General features: G+C 50.8%; 2 protein-coding genes across 16 annotated transcripts; both read left to right on the top strand.

Annotated features, from left to right (window-relative positions):
* Positions 1–718: 718 nt before the first annotated feature.
* On the top strand, positions 719–19,678 carry HDAC6 (histone deacetylase 6). 11 transcript variants are annotated; one of them, XM_027533184.1, is made up of 29 exons: positions 722–780; positions 1,927–2,049; positions 2,132–2,260; positions 2,376–2,464; positions 4,890–4,974; positions 5,081–5,121; positions 5,802–5,898; positions 6,055–6,152; positions 7,361–7,465; positions 7,591–7,659; positions 11,112–11,238; positions 11,336–11,401; positions 11,494–11,553; positions 11,634–11,723; positions 12,034–12,140; positions 12,227–12,294; positions 12,552–12,723; positions 12,813–12,941; positions 13,100–13,268; positions 13,606–13,739; positions 14,260–14,328; positions 14,443–14,635; positions 16,089–16,238; positions 17,679–17,853; positions 17,964–18,388; positions 18,472–18,576; positions 18,709–18,855; positions 18,951–19,079; positions 19,292–19,678. In XM_027533184.1, the coding sequence occupies exons 2-29, from the start codon at positions 1,957–1,959 to the stop codon at positions 19,358–19,360; spliced, it is 3,390 nt and encodes a 1,129-aa protein (XP_027388985.1). In that variant the 5' UTR covers positions 722–780; positions 1,927–1,956; the 3' UTR covers positions 19,361–19,678. The 11 variants fall into 11 exon arrangements, with proteins under 11 accessions (XP_027388995.1, XP_027388985.1, XP_027388989.1 ...); XM_027533188.1 differs by having other exon boundaries at positions 760–842; XM_027533186.1 differs by lacking the exon at positions 722–780 and adding an exon at positions 1,011–1,229.
* A 194-nt stretch (positions 19,679–19,872) lies between these two features.
* ERAS (ES cell expressed Ras) lies at positions 19,873–24,271 on the top strand. 5 transcript variants are annotated; one of them, XM_027533198.1, is made up of 4 exons: positions 19,908–20,959; positions 21,094–21,126; positions 21,534–21,610; positions 23,290–24,271. In XM_027533198.1, the coding sequence occupies exons 1-4, from the start codon at positions 20,847–20,849 to the stop codon at positions 24,036–24,038; spliced, it is 972 nt and encodes a 323-aa protein (XP_027388999.1). In that variant the 5' UTR covers positions 19,908–20,846; the 3' UTR covers positions 24,039–24,271. The 5 variants fall into 5 exon arrangements, with proteins under 5 accessions (XP_027389003.1, XP_027388999.1, XP_027389000.1 ...); XM_027533199.1 differs by lacking the exon at positions 21,534–21,610; XM_027533202.1 differs by lacking the exons at positions 21,094–21,126; positions 21,534–21,610 and having other exon boundaries at positions 19,873–19,954.
* Positions 24,272–24,407: the final 136 nt, after the last annotated feature.

Raw genomic sequence — 24,407 nt, 5'->3', positions numbered from 1 at the left:
CGGGGTTTGCAAGGTCAGAGGACCCAGCTACTGGGCAATGGGGCTGTCAATCTGTTTGTTAGTAAGTGATGTTGAACCCCAGACCGCTTATCTCTCCCACCCCAGCCTACAGCCCAGTAGGAAATGGTGAAGAATGAGACAGGGAGATTAGGACAAACCGGCTTACTGTGGGGCTGACATTTAGACACGTGATGTGAGGTAGCTGGGGATGGGGTGCACAGGGGCAACTTCCCCTACCTGCTAGGCACACACTTTGTATTACAGCATGGGAGCAGAAGTGACCCTGTGGAGGGCCACCGCCCAAATAAAAACTCCCCTCCTGAGGTCCATTCTGTCTCTGGGCATTATCATTATCACAGTTTTCCAGATGAGGAAACTGAAGCACAGAGATGTTCAGGAACTTGCCCAAGGTCACATGCTTAAGTCACGTAACCTTAGTTTCCTCATCTGCAAAGCAGCCTCAAGGAACTACCTCATAGTATTTTGTCTTACGACAATGCCTGTCACACAATACTTGCTATTATCACCATTATTTGCCCCTACCAAGACTCATTCCGCTCCACCATTTTCGTGGCAGAATATTAATATCTAACATTTGGTGAATGTTTCTTGTGTACTACCTTAGTGAACATGAACTCAGAAAATCCCCACATTTATCATCATCACCACTCCCATTTTGGCCGCCACCAGCCTTGTCCAGGTTCCAACGCTCTCCAGGCACAACCACCAGCCCGCCTGGGCTACGTCATTACGGCGCGTCGCGCGGGAAGCCACGGGGAGGTGAGAAAGGGCCCCTTCCTAACGCCCTTGTTTGCTTGCTTCCACTCTTGAGTCATCGCACGGTAAGGTGGCGCGGGTCTGGAGGGGCCCTAAGGTAAATGGACAGGGAATAAGGGACGGCGGCCATGGCCGATAGGACGACAGCTGTGGTGGTTGGGAGAGGGTCGGGCTTGAGCCCGGGCGCTTGGTCGCGCCTCCGGCACGCGCCTCACGCAGGCGCAGTACGGCCAGCGTCGCGCGCAGAGAAGAGGAGTAGCCGTTAGAGAATCCACGGGAGGTGTGGCCCGCACTACGGGCGCGGCGGCGCGGCACGGTCCCCTGTGTGGGCGGAATCGGGGCGGTCTATAGAGAGACTCGGCCCAATGTAAAAGGGGGGATCACGCACCTGCGGTCGTCAGGAATTTGGAGGCTCCAGACAAGGGCGGAGTTTGAGAAAGGGGCTGCACCCGGTGAGTGGCGCGGAAGGGATTGGTCCGTGCCAATGGCGGGGTGAGAAGGAGGAGGGGCCAGCCGAAGGCGGCTCGAGCTGGCTGAAGGGGCTTGGTGAAGCGCTAGGGGTTGGACTTGGGTAGGGGGTGGGGCCTGTTGGAGGGAAAGAGGCAGTCCCCTGAGGAGCCGGGCTTGTCGAAACGTTAGGGTCAGGATCTAGCCAAGTGGAAGGTGCTGGGCTGGCCCGATAAGGGGTGGAGTTAAGTGGATCGTTAAGGGTGGAGTCGGGGCCGGGGCCGGGGCTGGGTCTGGCTGAGTGAAAGGGTGGCTGATTATCTTGGGAGATTGGCTGGAAGGGGCAGGTTTGCGAAGGGGTGGGGTCTGCGCGAGGCTTTGAGGAATGAAAGGGTTGATAGAGCGGAAGGGGCGGTGAGAACGGATTGAGCTTGGGGGTTAACTGCTCTGTTAAAGGGCAAGACTTTGAAAGGAGAAATAATAGTATTAAAGGGATGGAGCCTAGTGGAATGGGCGGGACCAGGTAGGATGGACACCCGGTTGGAGGGAGAGCGCCTTGAGAGGCGGAGTTTAAAAGGCGGTGGGCAAGAGCCAGCATAAGGGAAGGAGACTACCCTAGGGGGCGGGGTCTGGAATGGGCTGGTATGTGGGGTCTTCAGGGCGTTCGGGCCCCTTCACCGTCACCTCCACCCCACCCCCCAGGACCGCGTCAGGGGTGAAGTCTCCCCAGCCATGACCTCCACCGGTCAGGATTCCACCACACCCAAGGAGCGAAGGAGTAGGCACAATCCCCACTCTCCCACCCACGACTCCAGCATCACCTCGGTGAGGCCCCCCAACCGGCGATGAGGGGGAGGGGGAGCAGCGGGCTGTGCATTGGACTCTGACCCTTCTCTCTGTTTGGCAGAAGCGAGGTGTTAAAAAGAGTGCCATACTCCGCTCCAGCCCCAGTCTAGCGGAGGTAAAGAAGAAAGGCAGAATGAAGAAGCTTAGCCAAACAGCCGAGCAAGACCTAATCATGGGGCTACAAGGGCTGGTGAGAGGCTCCTGGGACAATCAAAACCCTAAGGTTCTCCATCCTGGACAGTGTGGAATGTTCCTTCTGATTCAGGCCCTCAATCCATCAGTGTCTCCCATTTTTTTCCTCGCAGAATCTGAACCTGGAGTCCAGGACACTGTCTGGCACTGGCTTGGTGTTCGATGAACAGCTAAATGAATTCCACTGCCTCTGGGATGACAGGTGAGGCTGGCTTCTCCAGGCCATACCCAAACCATACAAATATATGCACTTAGAGCCCATTAGCAAGAATGAACCCTTTCTTACTCTAGACTAGAGACTGGAAGCAAATGATTTAGGGAGATGGGGATCAGGCTCGAATGGATTCTTTTCATTTAGCCAACGAACATTTAATGAGTGCCTACTGTGTGCCAGAAATGATACAAATGAGTCAGACAAGACAGACAGGGAGCTGACAGGTAAGTAGAAGAACAGGTCGCTAAATAGCCATCAGCAACATGAGGTGTTTAATGAAGGAGGACCTAAGACCAGGGCTTTCAATAGTGTTTACTAGAGGATCTTAGACTAGTAACCAGGGTTCTCAGGAGGCTTCCTTGAAGAAGGGACCTTTGTGCTGAAATGGAAGAATAACACTTCCCATTCAGTCACATGTTGCAATCCATCAGCAAATTCTTCTGGCTCTGTTTGAAATGTATTCAGAATCTGACCTCTCCTTGCTGCCTCCACTGCCACCACCATTATGACTCACCTAGACTTGCAGAGGCCTCCTTGCTTCCACCCTTACTCCTACTGCCTGTTCTCCATACAACAGCCTAAAAGAATACATACAATGATGTTCTCTCTCTTAAAGTCCTTCAAGGACAGACTGTTTCCCTCAAGGTAAAGTTTAAATTCTTCATCCTGGCCTTCAGCGTTCCATGTGACCTGGTTCCATATCGCCTCCATGACCTCGTCAGCCAGTCCTACCCCTCATTTGCTTTGCTTCACTTCATGCACACTGATCCCCTTGCTGTTCTTCCAACATGCCTGGCATTCTCTCATCTCAGCCTCCTCTCCCAGTTAACATTCAGATCTCAAGGAAACCCTTGGAGAGGTCTGGCCTGGCCACTCCCCTTTCCCCACACCTGAGATATGTCATTGTTTTGTCCATTATTATTCTTATGTGGAGAATGAAATGGCAACCCACTCCAGTATTCTTGCCTGGGAAATCCCATGGACAGAGGAGCCTGGTGGGCTACAGTCTATGGAGTCGCAGAGTCGGACATGACTTAGCGACTAAAAACAACACGCTTAAGTGTTTACCAGTTTAATTTCTATTGCCCCTCTTCCAGTGGAAGACAAAGATGGCAAAAGGCTTCATTACCGAATACATATCTATCTCCTGAGGCACTAGGGACAGGCAGTAGACAAAACAAACAAAACTCCTGCCTTTGTGGAGATTACATTGTAGAGGAGAAAGTGAAGTCACTCAGTCGTGACCGACTCTTTGCGACCCCATGGACTGTAGCCTACCAGGCTTCTCTGTTCATGGGATTTTCCAGGCAAGAATACTGGAGTGGGTTGCCATTTCCTTCTCCAGGAGATCTTCCCTACCCAGGGATTGAACTCGGGTCTCTCGCATTGTAGGCAGATGCTTTACCGTCTGAGCCACCAGGGAGGGAGAAACAGTAAACAAACAAAAAACAAGGGATAAAGTGTGTTAGAAGGAGAAGTGCTATGGAGAAATGCTAAAGCAGGAGGAAGAGTAGCAGAAAGTGCAGTGGCGGGGACTCTTCAGTTTTAAATATGATGATCAGGTAAGGCCTCACTATCTGAGCGGAGATCTGAAGGAGGTCAGGGAGTGAACTAGAGAGACATCTGGGAGAAGGTTGTCCTGGGCAGGAAGGAAAGCAAATGGAAACGCACTTGGTTTAAGGAATAGGGAGGAGGCCAGTGTAGAAGCAAGCAGTAGGAGATGGGGGTCAGAGAGGTGATGGAAGCAGGTGGTCACAGGACTTCTGGGGCATGGGGAGGACTTTGGCTTTTACCCTGAATGAAATGGGAGCCAGGAGAAGGTTTTGAGTAGAGGAAGGACGTGACCTGATTTGAGTTTTAACCAATGTCTAGGCTGCTGTGCCAGAGAAGGCAATGGCACCCCACTCCAGTACTCTCACCTGGAAAATCCTATGAACGGGGGAGCCTGGTAGGCTGCAGTCCATGGGGTCGCTGGGAGTTGGATACGACTGAGCGACTTCACTTTCAGTTTTCACTTTCATGCATTGAAGAAGGAAATGGCAACCCACTCCAGTGTTCTTGCCTGGAGAATCCCAGGGACGGAAGAGCCTGGTGGGCTGCCGTCTATGGGGTCGCACAGAGTCGGACATGACTGAAGTGACTTAGCAGCAGCAGGCTGCTGTGCAGAGAAAGGACTGCTGGGGGAGCAAAGGCAGAAGCCAGGAGGCCAGCTGAGTTCAATAACCCAGGCCAGAGGTTGTGGTAGCAGCAGTGGAGGTGATAGGAGAGGGTCAGGCTCTGAATGTGTTGTGAGAACAGAGCCACCAGGTGCCGGAGGTGACTCCCAAGTTTCACGCATCAGCAGCCATGGAAGGGCAGATGGGGCAGATGTGGTGCTCACCAGTGTCATATATCTGTATCTCTGTTAACCCAGCTTCCCGGAACGCCCAGAGCGGCTCCATGCCATCAAGGAGCAACTGATCCAGGAGGGCCTCCTGGACCGCTGCGTGTCCTTTCAGGTGAGTCCCCCAGCCAACATCCTGAGCAGAAGGCAGTGGCTGAGGGAGAGACCCAGGCACAGCCAGAGCAGAACCTTAGCCCTTTGTCTCTCTCTTGTCTCACCAGGCCCGATTCGCTGAAAAGGAGGAGCTGATGTTGGTTCACAGGTGAAGGTTTAGGAGCCTTGTAGGGGATGGGGAGGAGGCTGCCCCTGGGCCAATGCTTTGAGAAGGAATGTCACTTGGGCAAGTCACTGAGCCTCTCTGAATCTCAGTGTCATGCCTGTAACCTGAGAGCTAGTAAACATAAGGAGGATGTGATATGTACTTAGAATGGTGCCTGGCATATCATCAGTCCCTGGTGAGCTCTTTTTCTTACTATAATCTGATGTATAAACAGACAATGGATATATGGATGGAATGATCAGAGGGTTCCCCCAGCGGGGCTGAAGGAACCCAGAATAAGAGGCCTGTTGTGGTATGTCTCAAGGAAAGTTAGCTTGTCAGAGGGAGTATCAGAGCTGAAAAGAGAAAAAGAATGAGTCCAATGAAGAAGGCTGAGGAGAGGAAGGTCCAGACAGCTGGGACAGTCTGGCCAAAGACCTGGAGGTAGGATCTGCTATGGCCAGAGCAGAAGACAAAGGATATTACTAGAAATGAGGCAGACTGGGGAAGGAGCACGGAAGGTGTCCTCTACCCCAGCTATCCCCCACGTTGACAGGTGAGGAGGCCTGATTTGTCCAGGGGTTTGATGCATGGAGGACTCAGTTGGGGAGGGTATGGGGCCCCGGTTCAGGGCCAGGGAGGGAGGCGGACCCCTGCATCCCATCCTCCATCTACGTACCCAGCCTAGAATATATTGATCTGATGGAAACGACCCAGTACATGAACGAGGAGGAGCTCCACGTCCTAGCAGATACCTATGACTCAGTTTATCTGCATCCGGTATGGATGGGAACTGTGAGGGCAGAGGGTGGTGGCCATCCTGGGATTCCCCATTCCCACATCCATACCACTCTGGAGGGAGTAGCTGAGTGGACATGGCCACTCTCATCCCTCTCTCCCTCATTCCCCTCTCTGACTCCCCACTGTCTTCTCCAGAACTCATACACCTGTGCCTGCCTGGCCTCAGGCTCTGTCCTCAGGCTGGTGGATGCAGTCCTGGAGGCTGAGATCCGGAATGGCATGGCCATCATCAGGTAGGGTCCACTGGCATTTGGCTTTTTACATTTTAAAAAAAATTCCTTTCTCAAATGTGAAAGGTAGTGATATGGATAGTATATTTACATGGTTCAAAATCAAATGTTAAAAAAGTTGGCAGTCAGGTACAAGTGAAAGTCCTCCCTACCCCTCACCCCATCTCTAGACCCCTGCTTCCTCTCCTGGAGGTAATCACTGTAACCAATGACTCATGTGTCCTCCTGGAAACAGTCTGTGCCTATTTGTGGGATAAATGCCATATTTTGTTGATTCTAAGATGTATATTATTTCATATTTGTAACATCTTGAAATTCAGATGCATCTTAGAAACGGTAATGCCTCAGAATTCCTTTGGCATCATTTCCTGCTTTGTTGTTGGCATGTGAAAAAAATCACAGTCCATCTTATCATCCTTGGCACCCCAGAAGTGATGAAATGCAGAAGATGTAGCTTTTTTTCTCCCTCCCCTTTGGTTTTAGTTGCTCTGTTGTGCCCAACTCTTACGACCCCATGCCCTGTAGCCCGCCAGACTCCTCTGTCCATGGGATTCTCTAGGCAAGAATACTAGAGTGGGTTGCCATTCCCTTCTCCAGGGGATCTTCCCGATCCAGGAATTAAACCCAGTCTCCTGCATTGCAGGCAGATTCTTTACCTACTGAGCTACGAGGGAAGCCCCCCTCCCCTTTATTAGCCACAAATTATGGTAGCATTCAACACATTCCCTGTACCATGCGTTTTTCACTTTTATATCTTGGAAAGCTTTTCTCTTTAACGGTGTATAGGCTAGACCTATGTAGAACACCATTATACAAACATGCAGTAAGTTAACCAGCCCCTACCACTGGGCATTTTAGTTCTCTCCAATCAATTGCTATTTCCAAAAAATGCTGCAGCAAATATCATCCAATTATAAACATGTTATTTCACCCTTTTTGTTATATAGGTTGTGGACTAAGTCCCCAGGAACAGGACTGGGTATGAGGGTGTATGCATTGATCATTTTAATAAGCATTTTCAAATTTCCTTCAGAGAGAGAAGAGTAGACTAGGGGTGAGGGTCTGAGGGCTCCAAGTACTCAGTTCCTGGCAGCTGTGCAGGCATCAGCACTGAGGGAGTTGGTGGTCCAGGAGTAGAGAGCAGGAAGAGTCCATCTCTGCCGAGGAGAACCCCACCACCAGCAATTTGTGGCCTTCCCTGCCCTGCCCAGGCCTCCTGGACACCACGCCCAGCACAGTCTCATGGATGGATATTGCATGTTCAACCACGTGGCCGTGGCTGCCCGTTACGCTCAACAGAAGCATGATATTCAGAGGTCAGCAGCAAGCAGCAGGGCGGGTGTAATGAGGGTGATATGAGGTGGGGTGTCCTGGTCTGGGCACTTCTTCCCAGTGTTCCTTGATCTTCTTACATAGTGGCCCCCTTCTCTCCCACTCACAGGGTCCTTATTGTGGATTGGGATGTGCACCATGGTCAGGGAATACAGTTCGCCTTTGACCAAGATCCTAGGTATGCCGCGATACTAGAGTACTACCCCAAATGCTAGACTCCCAAACACCCACTACCTTTACAGGCAGCCAGAAGGGGCCCCAGAGGGAAGGGAAGGCATTCATATTTGTTGGTTGGACCTGTCCTGGGAACAGGCTCAGTGCTGCCCTCCGCGTGTCTGCTGTCTCTCTCAGAATTTCACTCTGAGGCAGGGGCTATTGGGGTCCCCATTTTACAGATCAGGGAACTGAGGCTTACAGGTTAAGAGGTCATACAGAGAAGTTGAAGAGACAAGATTTGAGCCCACAAATCTCGGAGAGCTCATTCACCAAGTTACCCAGGAGCTGAAGTGAACCTCAAAATATTACTTTATTTTCCAGTTATTTGTTAAAAAATTGAAGGGAGTTAGTTCCCTGGTCACCTAGTGGTTAGGATTCTGGGCTTTCACTGCCACAGCTGGGGTTCAGTCCCTGGTCAGGGAACTGAGATCCCATAAGCTGTATGGCACAGCCAAAAAGAAAGTAAATAATATCAAAATGTCTAAAGCAGTGACTCTACTATAATTCCCATCACCTCAAAAGTAACTGAATCTTTCCTGTAGATGTACAAATATTCATCATTATCACTACTATTATTAACATACTACCACTAACTACTACATTTTCTTCAGCAACTTGCTTTTAACAGTATGGTGTGGGCACCTTTCCGTTAGAACCTCTGAAAAGCATCTCAATTCTTTGTAAGGCTCTACCATGTTCCATGGTATGGCTGTAACTTTGGTCATTTAATCTTAGGACATTTATAATGTTTCCCAGTCTTTGCTATTACGAACAATTCTACAGTGAAGTCTGGTAAATAATTTTATACTTCTCTGAGCATATCTGTAGGATGTTTTATCTGGGCTTTTATTGAATTGACTGCATAAATTGTACTTTCTCCCTTGTAAAAGGGCTCTTGCGCTCCTATAGCACTTTATCTAATCTAGTGGTGGTTCTCGAGACATTGCTTTGTTTATTTTCCACCATTCAGTGCTGCTGGCACATGTTCAGATATCAGTCTGATTTCATTCCTTTCCAATATATTTTCCTTTCTGGATGGTTTTAGGTTCTTCCTGGTGCCCTAAATTTTCACTTCGCCAGTGATTCTGCTTACCAGTGGTAGACATTTTACATCAGAATATTCACACCTTTCTTAAATCCTCAGAAGTTTTCTGTTAGATTGTTGATGATTTCTTCTACTGTGTCCTCTCTGGTCTCTCTTGTTAGTCAGATGTTAGACTTCCTGGGTTGATCCTCTGTATCTCTTATTTTTTATCTCATATCTTCTGTCTCTTTTTCCTTTTGCTCTGTGTCCTGGGAGATTTACTCAACTTTACTTTCTAATTCAACAGTCCTTCTGTTGAATTGTGTTTATGAATTCTTTTAATCTCCAAGGACACTTTCTTGCTCTCTGTGTCTATGCTCTACTAAGCTTTAGTTTACTTATTTTCTTTGTCTTCATAAAAATGTTTTAAGAACTATCCTCCTGATGGAGTTGAGAGATAAGGAAGCTGGATGATTGAAGGTCACGGATAGATTTATTTTTCGCTTATACATTCTTATTCATAAGGAAGAATGTACTGAATATATTCATAGTTCTTCATACCTATACATATAGTCAGTCATATATCCACAGAAGAATACAGCTGTTGCCTCCAAGGCATTTATTACAGAGAATGACGAATCATATTAAGGAAATCTTATTATAATGCCTGAGAAAATTAACAAGAATTCCTTTAATAAACTAAAACTTAGTAGTTAAAAGGAAAAAATAAATTTAGTGAGTTTGTCATTCAGTGACAGAAATGATTTTGAGTGCATTGACCTACATCTGTGCTTGACTTCTCCAGAAGGGAAACTTCAAACTGTCTTGGGTATCCTCCCAACATGTTCAGTATGGGAGAGGGCTCACTGGGGCCCTGGACCCTCAGACAACTTTCCAGGGATTTGTTGAAGTCTCTAATTGTCTGACATCCTTTCTCCCACTGTTTTCTTGCGTTGATTCTTGTTTAAAATATCTTTACTATCTTTTGAAAGGATTGTAGGGGAGTGAGGAGGTAAACCTGTGCTATTAATCTACCATTCTTTTACTGGAAGTTGATTGAACTTATTTATTTACTTATTTTTAGCCATGCATCAGCTTGTGGGATCTTAGTTCCCTGACCAGGGATGGAACCCAGACCCTTGGCAATGAAAGCACAGAGTCCTAACCACTGGACCATTAGGGAATTCCCAGCTGAACTTATTTTATCTCCTTCTGTTTGTTTTATAAACTTGGACTTTCTTCATATCTTTTCTTTATTCCTTTCTTTCCCTGATCATAATCTTTACGTTCTACTATATATTTATTTATCAGAGTCAAAAGTGAAACAATCACCCCCTCATCTGCTCAAGACCAGAGTTTTCACATGGACTTCATCCCCCAATTCCAAGATAGTTTTCTTCGATTTCAGAAATTCTTTTATACCAGTTTGCATTTAATTTCACAACTACAATATCAACATTTATTAAAATGTGACTGTTAAGTTTGCCTAGATTCATTGCTTACCACTATTTCTTGCCTTTTCCTAAAATAGAAAAAAAAAATGCTGCCTTAAATCATTTTTGGAACAAGGCAGGAAGTGAATGAACAAATGGATAGAAGGATGGATGAGAGATATTCATTTTGATCGCCTCAGTCAGAATCAAGCCCTCCTACTGGGCTTACTATCAGAACATATACCATTGTGACTTCAGTATCTGTTCTGTGTCAGTCTTCCTCACTGCTCTGAGTGCTCAGTTTCTCTAGAAAACAGAAGTGATAGATGTGGCCTGTAAGGTATTGGAGAGAAGGAATTGCCCCCTCACTGGCCTCATGGAACCCCAGCCAGCCCCACTACAGCCCCACATAGCTCCTGAGTCTCCCCAATTCCTTCAGTGAAAATACTAAGCTCCCTAGCCTTGCCTGGCATTCTTTTCAGCCTTACCTGGCGCCCACTAACTAAGAGCCACATGCCCCTATGGGCCTCCATTGTCACAGTGTTCTGTGGTCACTACCATGGTAACAGAGGCAGGTGGGTAAGCAGGCATGATCTGGAGTCCCCCATGGGGTCAGGAGCCCTTGGGGGTGGAATAGACCTAATAGCTCTTGGGGTCTCAGAGGTAGAACTGTATGGGCACTGAAAGGGGCAGCAGTGTTTGCTGTGGGAGGAATTACAGTAAGAGACCAAATGAATGAGTGAGTGAGGTAATGGGTAAATAAATGGAAGAATTAATGGATGGGAGGATGAATAATTTGGCAACTGAATGGAAGAATGAATATATGAATTTAAAAATTCATGGGGAAATTAATGAGAGAATGAATGAGTGGTTAAGTCAACTGTGGTAGCTGTGGGTTGGAGGTTTCTGGGGAATACTGACTGAACCCCCCACCTCTTTTTTTTTCTCTGCCTCCAGTGTCCTCTATTTCTCCATCCACCGCTATGAGCAGGGTCGGTTCTGGCCCCATCTTAAGGCCTCTAATTGGTCCACCACAGGTTTAGGCCAAGGCCAGGGATACACCATCAATGTGCCTTGGAACCAGGTCAGTGTCTGCCCACCCTTCACCCCCCAAAGTGAGACCCACTCCTGCCCTTCAGAGCAGATGGCAGCATGTCCCCATCATACCTCCCTGTCTGCAGGTGGGGATGCAAGATGCTGACTACATCGCCGCTTTCCTTCACGTCCTCCTGCCAGTCGCATTTGAGGTCCTGGGGCTCTGGGGTGTGCTGGGGCAGAGGTGATGTTGAGGGATGGACCATGATAGCAGGTGGCCTCATGTGATTCCTCCCTCCTTCAGTTCCAGCCCCAGCTGGTCCTGGTAGCTGCTGGATTTGATGCCCTCCAAGGGGACCCCAAGGTAAGGCAGGTACTCAGGGATGGCGGGAGGGCAGAAGGAGGCCCTGTGGAGCCAGGCTGACCCTCCGTGTCCTCACCCAGGGTGAGATGGCCGCCACTCCAGCAGGGTTCGCCCAGCTCACCCATCTGCTCATGGGTCTGGCAGAAGGCAAGCTGATCCTCTCACTGGAGGTGAGTACCTCACTTCCACTTCAGCCCATGGATCCTGGAAGACAGAAGAACAACATTAAAATCTGGCAGAAGTTCCTGTCCCAGCATTTCCACTTACTAGCTGGACAACCTCACCTAAGTCCCTCAACCTCCCTATGCCTCTGCTTCCCTTATGTCAGAGGTGCATCATAATAGTGGTAACCACCTCAGACTATTTGCTCAGCAAATGAAATCACCCTTCAAATGCCTTGACATGCAGCCAGTACCACCCCAGTGTCATTCATACTCTTCTCTGGTAAAATCTGGCTCTTTCCTGCTCTCCCTCTCCCAGGGTGGCTATAATCTCCACTCTCTGGCTGAAGGTGTCAGCGCCACCCTCCACACCCTTCTGGGTGACCCTTGTCCTGTGTTAGAGTCTCCTGGTGCCCCCTGCCCAAGGTAAGCACAGGTGGAAGAGGGGAGAAGCAGGCCCCTCACTGCTCATTCAGGAGCCTGCTGGTCACATTTCACCCTCACTTGACCAGTGCCCAGGCATCACTCTCCTGTACTCTGGAAGCCCTGGAACCCTTCTGGGAGAGCCTTGTGAGATCAGGTAGGTGGCAGGGAGTGTGTTGGGTCAGGGGTTGGGTAAGGAATGAGCTGTGGGAGAAGTTTCTCTTCAGACCCCACTCTGACCTTCCGGAAGCCACCTTGCTGGGAGGAGGGGGGAGTCAGGCCCTCTCTCACTGGGCCCTGATTTCAGGCCTCCCACCCCTTTTTAGGTTTGGGTAAACCTCGTTCCAGAGTATTACAGGGATCTAGGTTGGGGGTGGCGTAAGGGAGTAGGGTGAATGTGGCCTCCCCTTACAGTTGAGAGCCTGGAAGAAAAGGACACTGTGGAGAAGGATGATGTGGAAGAGAAGGAGGAAGAGAGACTGCCACAGTCCCCTGAGCTCTCCGTTCCGATATGGCCAGTGCTGCAGGCTCGCACGGGGTTGGTCTATGACCAGCAGATGATGGACCACCACAACTTGTGGGATAAGTAAGCAGTCAGAGAGCTAGGCTAAGTGGGAGGTGGGGAAGGACCCCCACTTTCAGTAGTAAGCCCTGCCTCTGTTGCCCCACTCCTAGCTACCACCCTGAGATGCCCCAGCGGATCCACTTTATCATGCATCACCTGGATGAACTGGGCCTTGCCAAGCGCTGCCACTCCCTACCCGCAAGGCCCGCTACAGATGCTGAGCTGCTCACCTGCCACAGGTCAGACCCACATGGCCAGGGTAGGATGGGCCTCAGAAGGTGGAGCCTGGGCTTGCCTCTCTGATACATGGAGCTGTTACAAGACATGGGGTGGGGAGGGATGTGGAGGGAACAGAAGTACCTGGCTGTCTTCTCAAGTGCCCGCTCTGTACCTCCAGTGCTGAGCACTTGGAACGTCTACGGGCCACGGAGAAGATGAAGACCCGGGAGCTGCGCCGCGAGGGTGCCAACTATGACTCCATCTACATCTGCTCCAGCACTTTTGCCTGCGCACAGCTGGCTGCAGGCGCCGCCTGTCGCCTGGTGGAGGCAGTACTGGCAGGAGAGGTGCCTGCGCTTTGGGGAGGGGACCTTGGGCTCTTGGCAAGGAAGTCCTGGGGGCAAGGGTGGGGCAGGAAAGAGGCGGCTCTGAGAGTTGGGCCAGGCCTGAGGAAAGGGGACTTGGGGAGCAGTCCGCAGTGGAAGGGGACTACAGCCCCAGCTCGCCAGAGGCCTTACTCACAGGGAAGTGCACCCAGGGGGATGGGGCCTACAGGGCGGTGGGGAGGAGGCCTTAGCAGCTGGTGGAGTAGTAGGGGGACTAGAGACAGGGAAGAAGAGAGAAAAGGGGAGGGAAAGCAGTGAGGGTGGGTGGTCTAATCTTTGCTTCCTGCCCCTCCCCCAGGTTTTAAATGGTGTTGCTGTAGTGCGACCTCCTGGCCACCATGCAGAGCCGGATGCAGCTTGTGGTTTCTGTTTTTTTAATTCTGTGGCTGTGGCTGCTCGCCATGCCCAGGCCATCAGTGGGCATGCTCTGCGGTAAGTCTCCCTGCCCCCATTGCCCAGTGCTTACTCAGCAGGCCCTGTAATGCAGCCCCCAAAGTTACCCAGAACCACTCCAGGGTCCAGTTGCCCAGCACTTCGAGAAAAGGACCAAGGAGGATTTAGCTTTTGGGGCCTGACCCAAATGGAATCCCCAGATTGTGGCATGCAGGTGCTTATCAAACAGAATCCAGGGTCCCCTGCCCCAGAATTTCTGGCCCTTGATAACTATCCTAACAGAACCCAAGAGGCCAGTCTCTGGTGCTTACTTCAAAAGGCCCATGGCACTTATCCACATGGGGCCCAGGATCTGGCCCTGAGCACTTGCTCTGGCCCACAGTGAAGCCCTTAGGACTCTGATAGGACCCACCAGCCTGCCAGCCAGTGCTTTCCCCAGGGACTCAGGGTCCTGCCACCCGCAGTAAATGTCCCGGCACACAGACTCCAGGGGTATAGCCCCTGCCCTCCCCCAGGGAACCAGTGTTGCCAGGTAACTAAGGTGCTGTCCCCTCCTCAGGATCCTGATCGTGGACTGGGACATCCATCATGGTAATGGAACTCAGCACATATTTGAGGAGGACCCCAGGTGAGGGGCTGGGGCAGGGGCTGGAGTGTGGTCAGGGAGATGGGCAGGCCATGCCTCAGGGGCACCTTGCTAACCAGCTGTGTCCCCCCGCCCCTTCCTACCCTGTCCCCACAGTGTGCTGTACATTTCCCTGCACCGCTATGATCATGGTACCTTCTTTCCCATGGGGAACGAGGGTGCCTGTACCCGGATAGGTAAAGCTACAGGCACAGGATTCACTGTCAATGTGGCCTGGAATGGACCCCGCATGGGTGATGCTGACTACCTGGCTGCCTGGCACCGTCTGGTGCTTCCTGTTGCTTACGAGGTATGATTCGGGGTGCACGTGATGAGACTCTGTATGTGGTAGTGAGTGTGCGTGTGTCCAACTTACAGGTGACTGATCCTGTGAGAGGGCCTGTGGGTGACAGTAGTGATGGCTTTGGGTGAAGGGATGTGACTGTGTGATGGCTTTTGGGTATGTCTGTGCAGTATCTGTCTGTGACTGCCCTCTGTGTGTAACTGTGAGGACTTCTGGGTGTGTGAGAGTAATCTTGCCTGGAAGTGTGCCTGGTTGTGAACATGTCCCATGTGTACACCATCACTAGTGCTGGTCTGTGTGTGATGGTGGCCCCATGTGACTGCCATCTCTATGGAACTGCATGGTGTTGAGGGGTTTGAGTATGTGTGAGACTCTACGGGTAGCTATTTGTCACTACCATTGCTCTGTGTGATGGCTATGATATTGTGCATCACTGCACATTGCTCTCTCTCTGACAGTCATCTCTCCAAGTGTCTGCTATGGTCTATATATTAATATATATTTGCCTGACACTGAGTGGCTGTAGGTAACTCTCTTCTCCATGTGTAAACCATGAATGTCTGTGGCAAATCATGTATGCATGACTTACTCTGAGGGTTGATGAATGTGAGTGCCATTTTTGTGACCTCTGTGCAGACATGCATGTTCAGATGTGTATGTATGTCTGTGCACAGTGGCTGTGACTACCATCTATGTTTGTGTAACTCTGAAATAGTATGTGTGTGACTGTGTGCAAGTGTCCATCTCCTGTGGGTGCAACAGCATGTATGACTATTTTGCCTTTGGTGGTGACGTGTATAATTGTGTTGGTGCAGGAGTAGCTGAGGATTACTGTTCCCTCTGAGAAATTATGTATGTGTGTGTATGTGTGACTAATACCATGAATAGTCCAGTCTGTATGAGACTGTTTGATTGTGTGTGGCTGTATGTGACCATCTTCTGTGTGTGGTACTTTTGTTGTCATCTTCTATGATGGAAGCATGTGTGTACCTCTTTTTAGCACTGTGTATAAACCCTGTGTTGTGCACATGTGTCCCATGTTTGATCCAGGGAGGGGAGCGTTTGCCTCTTGGTCTCAGCCTTGGGGTGTATGTGAGAACATAATCTCTCTGTTTCATGTCACTGTCTCTTGACATGAGTCTCCACAGCTTACAATTCTGCTTCATGTTCCCATCCATCCATTTCTCACATCTGCATCTCTCTGTATCTTGTGTCTCAAAATCTGTGTCTGATGTATCCATGTCTCCAAGTCTCTCTTATGTCTCCATGTCCTGCCCTCCCTATTTTCAGGGCTCTGGGCTTGTGTCTCCTGGGCTCCGGGTCCCATGTCTCCATCCCTCTGACTTGCATCACCCTGTTTTCATTTGTCCTTGTCTCCATGTCTCTGGGTCTCCCTGAGCTACTAAGTCCCCATGCCCCCTCCTTCACGCTCAGTTTGTTTCTTCTCTCTCTGCCTCAGTTTAACCCAGAACTCGTGCTGGTCTCAGCTGGCTTCGACGCTGCTCGGGGGGATCCTCTGGGCGGCTGCCAGGTGTCGCCTGAGGGCTATGCCCACCTCACCCACCAGCTGATGGGCTTGGCCAATGGCCATATCATCCTAATCCTAGAGGTAACTCTCTCAGTCCCTCTTCCCATGGTCGGAGGATGGTCGGGAAGACTTGGGTGTCCCCACCTGGGGTTGTGAGCATACACTGGGCATTAATAACACCAGCATGAGCAGCTTTAATTGAGTACTCACTATGTGCAGGACACTTCTCTCAGCACTTAACATGCGTAACTAATGTGTTTACTTAAAGCAGTCTTGTGAGGTAAGGTCTGCTGACCTTATCATTTTCCTCTCTCAAGATCAGGGAAGCCGAAACACAGAGAGCTGTAGTGACTAGCCAGAGATCACACATTTAATAATGGCAGAGCCAGGCTTGGACCCAAGCAGCCTGGCACCAAAGCCTGGTGCTTTTTACCTCTGCTTGAGCTGCATCCAACAAAATCCCAGGACAAAGGAAGTTCACTGACCTTTTGTAAATTACTCAGTGCCCCTGCCCCTTGTACCTCAGTATCCTCGTCTGTAAGGTGTGGCTGGCTAATCGTGGAGGGGTGCCTGGAACATCATAAGCCTTGTACAAGAGCTGTAGCTTATTGTTATACATTGTTCATATGTTAGTTTTACCCTCTCAGCAACCTTCTGTGCTGTTATTATTGCTCCTTTACAGATGAGGACAAAAAGTCACAGAAAGATTAATTGACTAGCAAGATGTCCCACCATGTGCCCAGGCCTGCTTGTGGCAGGGCAGAGTGGTGGACTCTTTCCTCAGGTAGCCCGGGTTTCAACCTCAATGCTACTTCTTACCATCTGTTAGGATCTCAGACAAGTCATCTAATCACTCGGAGCCAAAGTTTCTTTATCTGGAAAAAGAGCAGAGACTGGGGTTCCTATAGAGTGTGAGAAACAGGGTATCCCTTACCAGATCAGGACAGAGGTTCATGTAGAGAGAAAGATCAGTTGTTCCTATACCAGGGCAGGGCAGGGGCTTCTGGGTGGGTGGGGCCAGGGGTTCCCATTACTGTGGAGGCAGGTTCCTGTACCAGTTCGGTCTATGTGGCTGTGAGGATTCAGTGCTTAGAATAGGGTCTAGGACTTCCCTGGTGGTCCAGCGGTTAAGACTCTGTGCTTCCACTGCAGGGAAGGGGTTCAATCCCTAGTTAGGGAACTAAGATCCCACATGCTGCAAGGCTTGGCCAAAAAAACGTAGGGTCTAGCACATAGCAAGCACTTGATGAACATTAGTTCTTACTATTGTTGCCATCAGTGCTGTTGTTGTTGTGGTTAATATTATCTTGCACATTACATCACAAGTTTATCACCCTCACAACCGTCTCACACAGTAGGTACTGCTCATCTGACACATGTGGGTCCTACTTACTTGTTCCCAGTACCCACCCTCCAGACTTTCAGGGCCCCAAGGGGAGATTGGGAGGCAAGACATTGTGTCTCCTGAATTCCCTGAGGACTACCCCATCATACCTTTCCCTCCTCTTTTCCTTAACAAAGGGTGGTTATAACCTGACGTCCATCTCAGAGTCCATGGCTGCCTGCACTCGCTCCCTTCTTGGGGATCCACTGCCCCTGCTCACCCGGCTGCGGCCCCCACTATCTGGAGCCCAGGCTTCTATCACTAAAACCATCCAAGTCCATCGAAGATACTGGCGCAGTTTGCGGGTCATGAGTGAGTGGGCACAGGGCACTGGGGGCAATGGGGGCTCAGGGGAGGGCAGGGATCAGAGGCGAGAGAAAGGATAGCACCCACATTCAAGGATCTCCCTCCCATGGTTCCAGAGCGCAAAAACAAAGAGGAACTCTCCAGTTCTAAGTTGATCACCAAGAAGCCATCCCAACCAGCCAGTCCTGGGTTAGCCAATGTGACGACCACAGTGGAAGGGAACATCCTGGAGACAGGCATGGGACAGGCCGCCTCAGAAGCATCTGTGAAAGAGTCCACTCCAGATCAGACTGAGTCAGCGACAGCTCCAGTAGAACTTACTCAGGGCCAGTCCTCAGACACAGCCACACAAGGAGCTGCACTGGACCAGACCATCTCAGAGGGGGCCACAGGGGGAGCTGAACTGATCCAAAACCCTCCAGCCTCATGCATCAACAACAGGATTCCTCCTGCCTTACCCGTGCAAGGAGCCACAGCCCAGACATCCCCTAGTAAGCTGATGGCAAACCTCAGAATACTGGACCTAGATAGCACGACTCAGGTAAGGCCCACCACACCCAGGTAAGGGGAAAAAGGGATGAGGATCAGGCCTCCTAGATAAATCTTTCCTCTCCATGTGTACAGGAGCCCTCAGAAGAGGAAGGACTACTAGGAGAGGCAGCTGGAGGTCAGGACACAAATGAGTCAGTGCCAGTGCAGGTCTTTGGAGATCATGCTGACACTGACGAGGTGAGCTCAGGGAGAGGCTAGAACGGTGGCTTCCTTCTCACACCCATTTGTGCCTCAACCGAGGAGTATGTGCTATAAGAACATATAATGGGGAGATAGAGTCCCTAGCTTACTCAGTTTTACCCACCCCAGGTCATGTTTTATGCCGTGAGACCACTGCTTTGGTGTCCTCATTTGGCGGCAGTATGCCCCATACCTGAGACAGGGCTGAATGTGACCCAACCTTGTCAGGACTGTGGAACACTCCAGGAGAACTGGGTGTGTCTGTCTTGCTATCAGGTATGCTGCTGAAGAAGAGTGTGGGGTGGAGGTTGACCCAGGAGCAAACCCTATATGGGTCTAATCTCCACCCAACACTCGTTCCCCAACCTCAGGTCTACTGCGGTCGTTACATCAACGCTCATATGCTCCAGCACCATGAAGGTTCAGGACACCCACTAGTACTCAGCTATGCCGACCTGTCTGCCTGGTGTTACCACTGTCAGGCCTATGTCCACCACAAGGTGGGCCCTGGGCAGACCCTCTAATGTGTGCATACTCACTCACTCCCTCCCCTACACACACACCTTTTGTGATTGGGTAAGGGACAAATGGAAACCCTTCTGCATGTGTGATAGGCCAAGAGACAGTGTGGTTGAGGGCTGGAGTTGGGGCAGCCTCCTAGCTGAGGTAGAGGGGTGCTCACTTTACCTCCCCTCTCTTGCCTCCTCCTCAGGATCTCCTAGCAGTGAAGAACATCGCCCACCAGAACAAGTTTGGGGAAGACATACCCCATTCAGACTAAATCCCAGGATGTGCTCCTTTACCTTCAGAGTCCCAAGATAGACCAGCTTTAGTTCATCCCATCCTGAAGACCCTTTCCAACTCCCCCAGGGTGCTGATTTAAGTGTACGTACTTATATGAAGACTGTGGTCATCGATTGTATATCTCTCCCTGCCCACTGCCTGCTCAAGGGACTCTATCTACTCTGCCCCAAAAGGAAAGGGGAGCACAGCTCAGTGACCCCAAAGGGGCCTGATATAAACCTACTTTGGAGGGCAGAAGAATCAACTGAAGTATGGCAGGGTTGCATATGCAATAAAGTACAAACTGTTACCACCACCTGGAGAAAGCTTTTAACCTTGAGTGGGTAAAGAAGCCCACCCTTCTGGCCAACAGAACTGATGAGTGATGAAGGAGTGAAGGTGTGGGTCTTTATGGGTCTCTATCAGGTCAACCCCCTGTTCAACCAGTGCCCCCCCAAAATTAACTGACAATAGAGCAAGCAGCTTAACTGGCTCCATAAGAGATTAAATGGTGAACTCTGTGAGACAAGGAGCACCTGCCTTAGAAATAGAAGGCTCACAGCCAGTCCCAGCTACACCCTGGCCTGGGAAGGTGAGAAAAATGATCATGAAGTGTCCTCATTAGGCCTCAGCCTTCCCATATGTCTTTTTGTCTTGGTTGTGGGGGTGGGGAGGGGGGAACAATGTCCAGGTTTACCATGCTTAGATGTGGTGGTCATGGGTAGCTTTCTTGGGGGAAGGAGTATCTACTACTGACCAAGGGTGGGGAATTGGAGGATAATTGGGGGCGGGGGGGTTATTTCCCCTACATAATGAGAATTGCTTTGGCTACTCAAAGGAGTCCAGGCTGATGTTTCCTGGACTTGTTTTCATGGCCACCCTCGTGCTCCCAGAATGAGTATCAGAGCCTCACCCAATCAAGAAAAGATAATAGGGAAAGGGGCTGCTGGTCAGCTCAGTCATCCCCTTTAAAGGAGCATTCTGGTTGCCCCACCTCCACAACTCCTGCTTACACTTCATTGGTCAGAATTGTGTCACATGACAGCCATAGCTGCAAGGGAGTCTGGGAAATGTAGCTTGGCACATATCTATCTCAAATCAGGTTCTTTAGACCTTTACAGAATAACACCTGCTTTGCAACTTTCTCCTCCCTTCAGGACCGGATGCAACTCTCTCCCATGCTACCAAAATGCCTGCTTGAGGCAGCGCAAGCTCCCAGGCCTCAGAGAGGCCCTCACAAAACATTTCGCAAAGACGGGACACTCAGGTCAAAAATGTGACAACCGCCCCATACACTAAACACACAAAATCACGTCCCAGGTGGGGCAAGGTAAAGAGGTACAGCAGGATGCACGAGGTACACAGGGTAGTCAGCGGTACACAGGGTAGTCAGCGCTTACAGCACACCTCAAGAATACCTCAGGGCGCACTCACCTAGGAGCGCTGACAGGGGTGCGCCAGCAGAGGGGCCTGAGGGCAGCCTGATGCGCATGTGCACTCCCATCTTCCCCTTCCCCATCCCGTCACTGGGACCTGAGGGAGCATCTCCTCTGTCAGAGCGGCGGTTGGGGTCGCCACCGGCCTTCCTGGAACTGAGGTGAGCTGGGGCGCCAGGCCTCCCCCTGCGCCCCGCCCCCACACCGATCTGGGCGGTCCTTCTACTTAAGGCTGTGGGGGTGTGGCCGAGGTCAGGTGTGAGGGCAGTTTCCCCTGTTTGCCTCCTCTCCTCAGAGACCAGCAACCTGCAGCCGCCTTTGTGAGGCCGTGAGTATGGACTTGGGTGCGGGCGTAGGCCCCAAGCGGGGAGCGGGGAGTCGGGAGTTGGGCGGGAAGGTGCAGGCCGAGCGCGGCTTTGGGGTGAAACCGGGTGTGCCCCCCCTCCCAGCCCCACACCGGGCCAGCCTCCTGGGCTTTAGTCAGGGGATGCCTGACTGAGGTGGTGCGGAGCCTGGGCCACCTTGGAAGGAGATGGAGGGGACTGTCGTTGGGTGGACATGCCCCTCCCTCCTTGGGTCAGGGAGACGACAGCGGTTCATGCCTGGGGGAGGGGTCCCCTACCACCTTACACTGGCAGTTGGCACCGTTGCTTCCCCATTCCCCCGCCACCCTGCAGTGGTCTGTGTGACCTCGGGTCAGTCATCGCCACTCACTCCCAAGCCTCGCTGTTCCAGTTCCTCATTGCATGGCAGCCTCAGCCCCGGTGACCCCCGCCCAGAGCGAAGGCGCCTCGCACCCGGCCCTGTCTCAGGTGACAGCGGCCACCTCTCCGGCCGCCTGCACCCCGTCCCCTGCCTCCAAACCCTCAGCAAAAACCCTGTCAGGCAGGCCTTCGGAACATCCCAAATCCCGCTCTGCTCTCATACAGGTCCCCTACGGCCTGCATTGCTGCCCTGGCTCCTGGCTGGCCCCCTCTCCTCAGCCCATCCTCATGATCTGATCTCTCTGTTTCTGCCCCCAATCGGGGTGGGGGGACCACCAGAGCTCCATCTTCTATCAGGTCCCCCTTCCTGGTGGGAGAGCACATTCCACAGCTCTTTTCAGGGATCCTCTCAGGGCTGAGGCCCCACAGCTGGATCTCCTCCTGGGACCTTCCCCCCTACCCCAACTCTGACGCTGGGATCCCAAATGCCACAGAATTCCTCCATCCCGCCTAGCTGCCACTGCCCTGGGGCTTCTGGGGAGACTTGGGGCCTCAACCATTATGATGCATATCCTGAGGCCACACACCAAACCATGATCGGGGATGTGTATTGAAAGGGTTAATGGTGACATTCTATTAATAGTGGACGCTAATTGAGCACCTGCTGTGTCTTCTAACTGCATGGTAATTTACTTGCTTATCTTGTTTATTGTCTCTTTTTCACTTCCAGAATCCTCCCAAGGGCTGGGACTTTATTTTGTTCTCAGCCACTTCACCACCCCCACACCTCCTGCCCCCAACCCTACCTCCCATCTCCACACCCATCACAATGCCTGGCATGCAGGAAGGTCCCCGAATTAGTGAATGAAAATTAAATTATAATAGAAATGCCTAACATTAACTAAGCACCTTCTCCCTGCTTATCACCTATTATTGAAGCATTCTTACTGATTTATCTTTGTTGTCTGTTTTCCTGACTAGAAAGTCACATTCAGGAGGGCCAGGGTTTATTAATCTCTTTTTTCCCCCACCTCTTTGTCCTTGCCACACAGTAGGTTCTCAATAGCTATATGTTGAATAAGTAATAAAGACTAAATTCCAATGATTATAATTAACAGACTTCATAATTAGCTTAATTCTTTGGTTTATTGTTATCATCTTTTTAAAATTTATTTTTAATTGAAGGATAATTACTATATTGTGTTGGTTTCTTCAATACATCAACATGGATGAGCCATAGGTATTCATATATTCCCTCCCTCTTGGTGTTTCCTTCTTTTAGAACATAAACTCCTGGGGGCAGGAATGTTGCTCACCACAAACTGTGTCTGGCAGTGTGCTGGGCTGGGGTCCAACAGGGACATGATCTGAAATCGAAACTGATGAAATTCCTGCCGTCCCTCCAGAATGGAGAGGAACTGCTACTGGGCAGGGGCTATCTTTTCCAGGTGACTGGAAATGTTCTAAAATTAGATTACGGTGATGGTCACACAACTCCGTGAATGAATTTAAAAAACAATTATACACTTTAGGTTAACTTTACGGTATATAAGTTAATCAAGGTGTTTTAAAAAACCCTGCCTTCACAGAGTTTATGTTGTAAAGGGGAATAAGAGAGAATAGACAACATGAATAATGTATATACTATATTAGGTGATTGGTACACACTAGGCACTTAATAAATGTTGATTCAATGACACCTGGCTGTCCCCCTGTCCCTAAATGGTCTCACCTAATCCCCCAACCCCCTACCCCCCCTATTGTCTTTCTTCTCTTCCCATCTGCAGGGCCTGCTGTCCACATCTCTTCCCTGAGCTGCCCGCTTGGAGCCATGGCACAGCCAACAAAGCCTGACATGTTTGATTTGGGCCTGGGCACCTGGAGCCCTAGATCCCGGGAGCAGAGCCACAGGGCTTGGGGGTCACCCTCCAAGGGTGTAGGCAAGAAGCTGCCTGAGTACAAGGCAGTGGTGGTGGGCGCAAGTGGTGTGGGAAAGAGTGCACTGACCATCCAGCTGAACAACCAGTGCTTTGTGGAAGACCACGACCCCACCATCCAGGATTCCTACTGGAAGGAGATGGCCCTAGACCACGGAGGCTGCATTCTGAACGTGCTGGACACAGCGGGGCAGGCCACTCATCAGGCCCTGCGTGACCAGTGTGTGGCGATTGGCGATGGTGTGCTGGGTGTCTTCGCCCTCGATGACCCCTCATCTCTAGCCCAGCTGCAGCAGATGCGGGCCACCTGGGGCCCACACCACACCCAGCCCCTTGTCCTTGTGGGCAACAAATGTGACCTTGTGACCACTACTGGAGATGCTCGTGCCGCTGCTGCAGCCCTCGCAAAAAGCTGGGGGGCCCCTTTCGTAGAGACCTCAGCCAAGACACGCCAGGGTGTGGTAGAGGCCTTTTCCCTACTCATCCAGGAGATCCAAAGGGTCCGGGAAGCCATGGCAAAGGAGGCCACGACAGGGCCAGGTGGGGATAAAGGCCGGCACCAGAAAGCCATGTGCCACTGTGGCTGCTCTGTGGCCTGAAGGTCTTAAGTCTAGAAAAGTGGACCCTCCCCCAGACCAGGGTGATGGTTCCTTCACATGAGCCCCCGCCTACCAGCAAGTAGCTGTGTGGAACATTGTTGGTGTCTCTCTCCTGGGGAGGTTTTCTTTTGGTGATGGGCTTTTTGGCAGTGTGGGACATAGTGTTGGTTGTGTTATGTCAAGTTGAGAGATTCTGTGCAAAATTAAATAAATTGTGTTCTTAGGTTTTAAAACTGCCTCCATGCCAAGTGTTATGTGGGTGGGAATGAGACTGGGTGGGGAGAATGTTACTGAGTTGTGAGAATTCTTGCATTCAAGACATGTGGGGAAAACCCCTATATGCCAGGCCCTGCTTTGGGTACAGAAGAT

The sequence above is a fragment of the Bos indicus x Bos taurus genome, chromosome X (genome assembly GCF_003369695.1).
Source record: "Bos indicus x Bos taurus breed Angus x Brahman F1 hybrid chromosome X, Bos_hybrid_MaternalHap_v2.0, whole genome shotgun sequence".
Classification (NCBI taxonomy): Eukaryota; Metazoa; Chordata; class Mammalia; order Artiodactyla; family Bovidae; genus Bos; species Bos indicus x Bos taurus.
The sequence above is the reverse complement of the archived record's forward strand: the minus strand, read 5'-3'. Positions and strand labels throughout refer to the sequence as shown.

Bases quoted from the DNA above. Each gene is read 5' to 3' on its own strand.
- HDAC6 (XM_027533184.1), top strand. From the start codon at position 1,957: ATGACCTCCACCGGTCAGGATTCCACCACACCCAAGGAGCGAAGGAGT. The intron at 11,554-11,633 runs GTAAGGCAGGTA...GTCCTCACCCAG, and splicing joins CCCTCCAAGGGGACCCCAAG to GGTGAGATGGCCGCCACTCC. The intron at 13,740-14,259 runs GTAAGTCTCCCT...TCCCCTCCTCAG, and splicing joins ATCAGTGGGCATGCTCTGCG to GATCCTGATCGTGGACTGGG.
- ERAS (XM_027533197.1), top strand. From the start codon at position 21,331: ATGGAGGGGACTGTCGTTGGGTGGACATGCCCCTCCCTCCTTGGGTCA. The intron at 21,611-23,289 runs GTGACAGCGGCC...TCCCATCTGCAG, and splicing joins CGCACCCGGCCCTGTCTCAG to GGCCTGCTGTCCACATCTCT.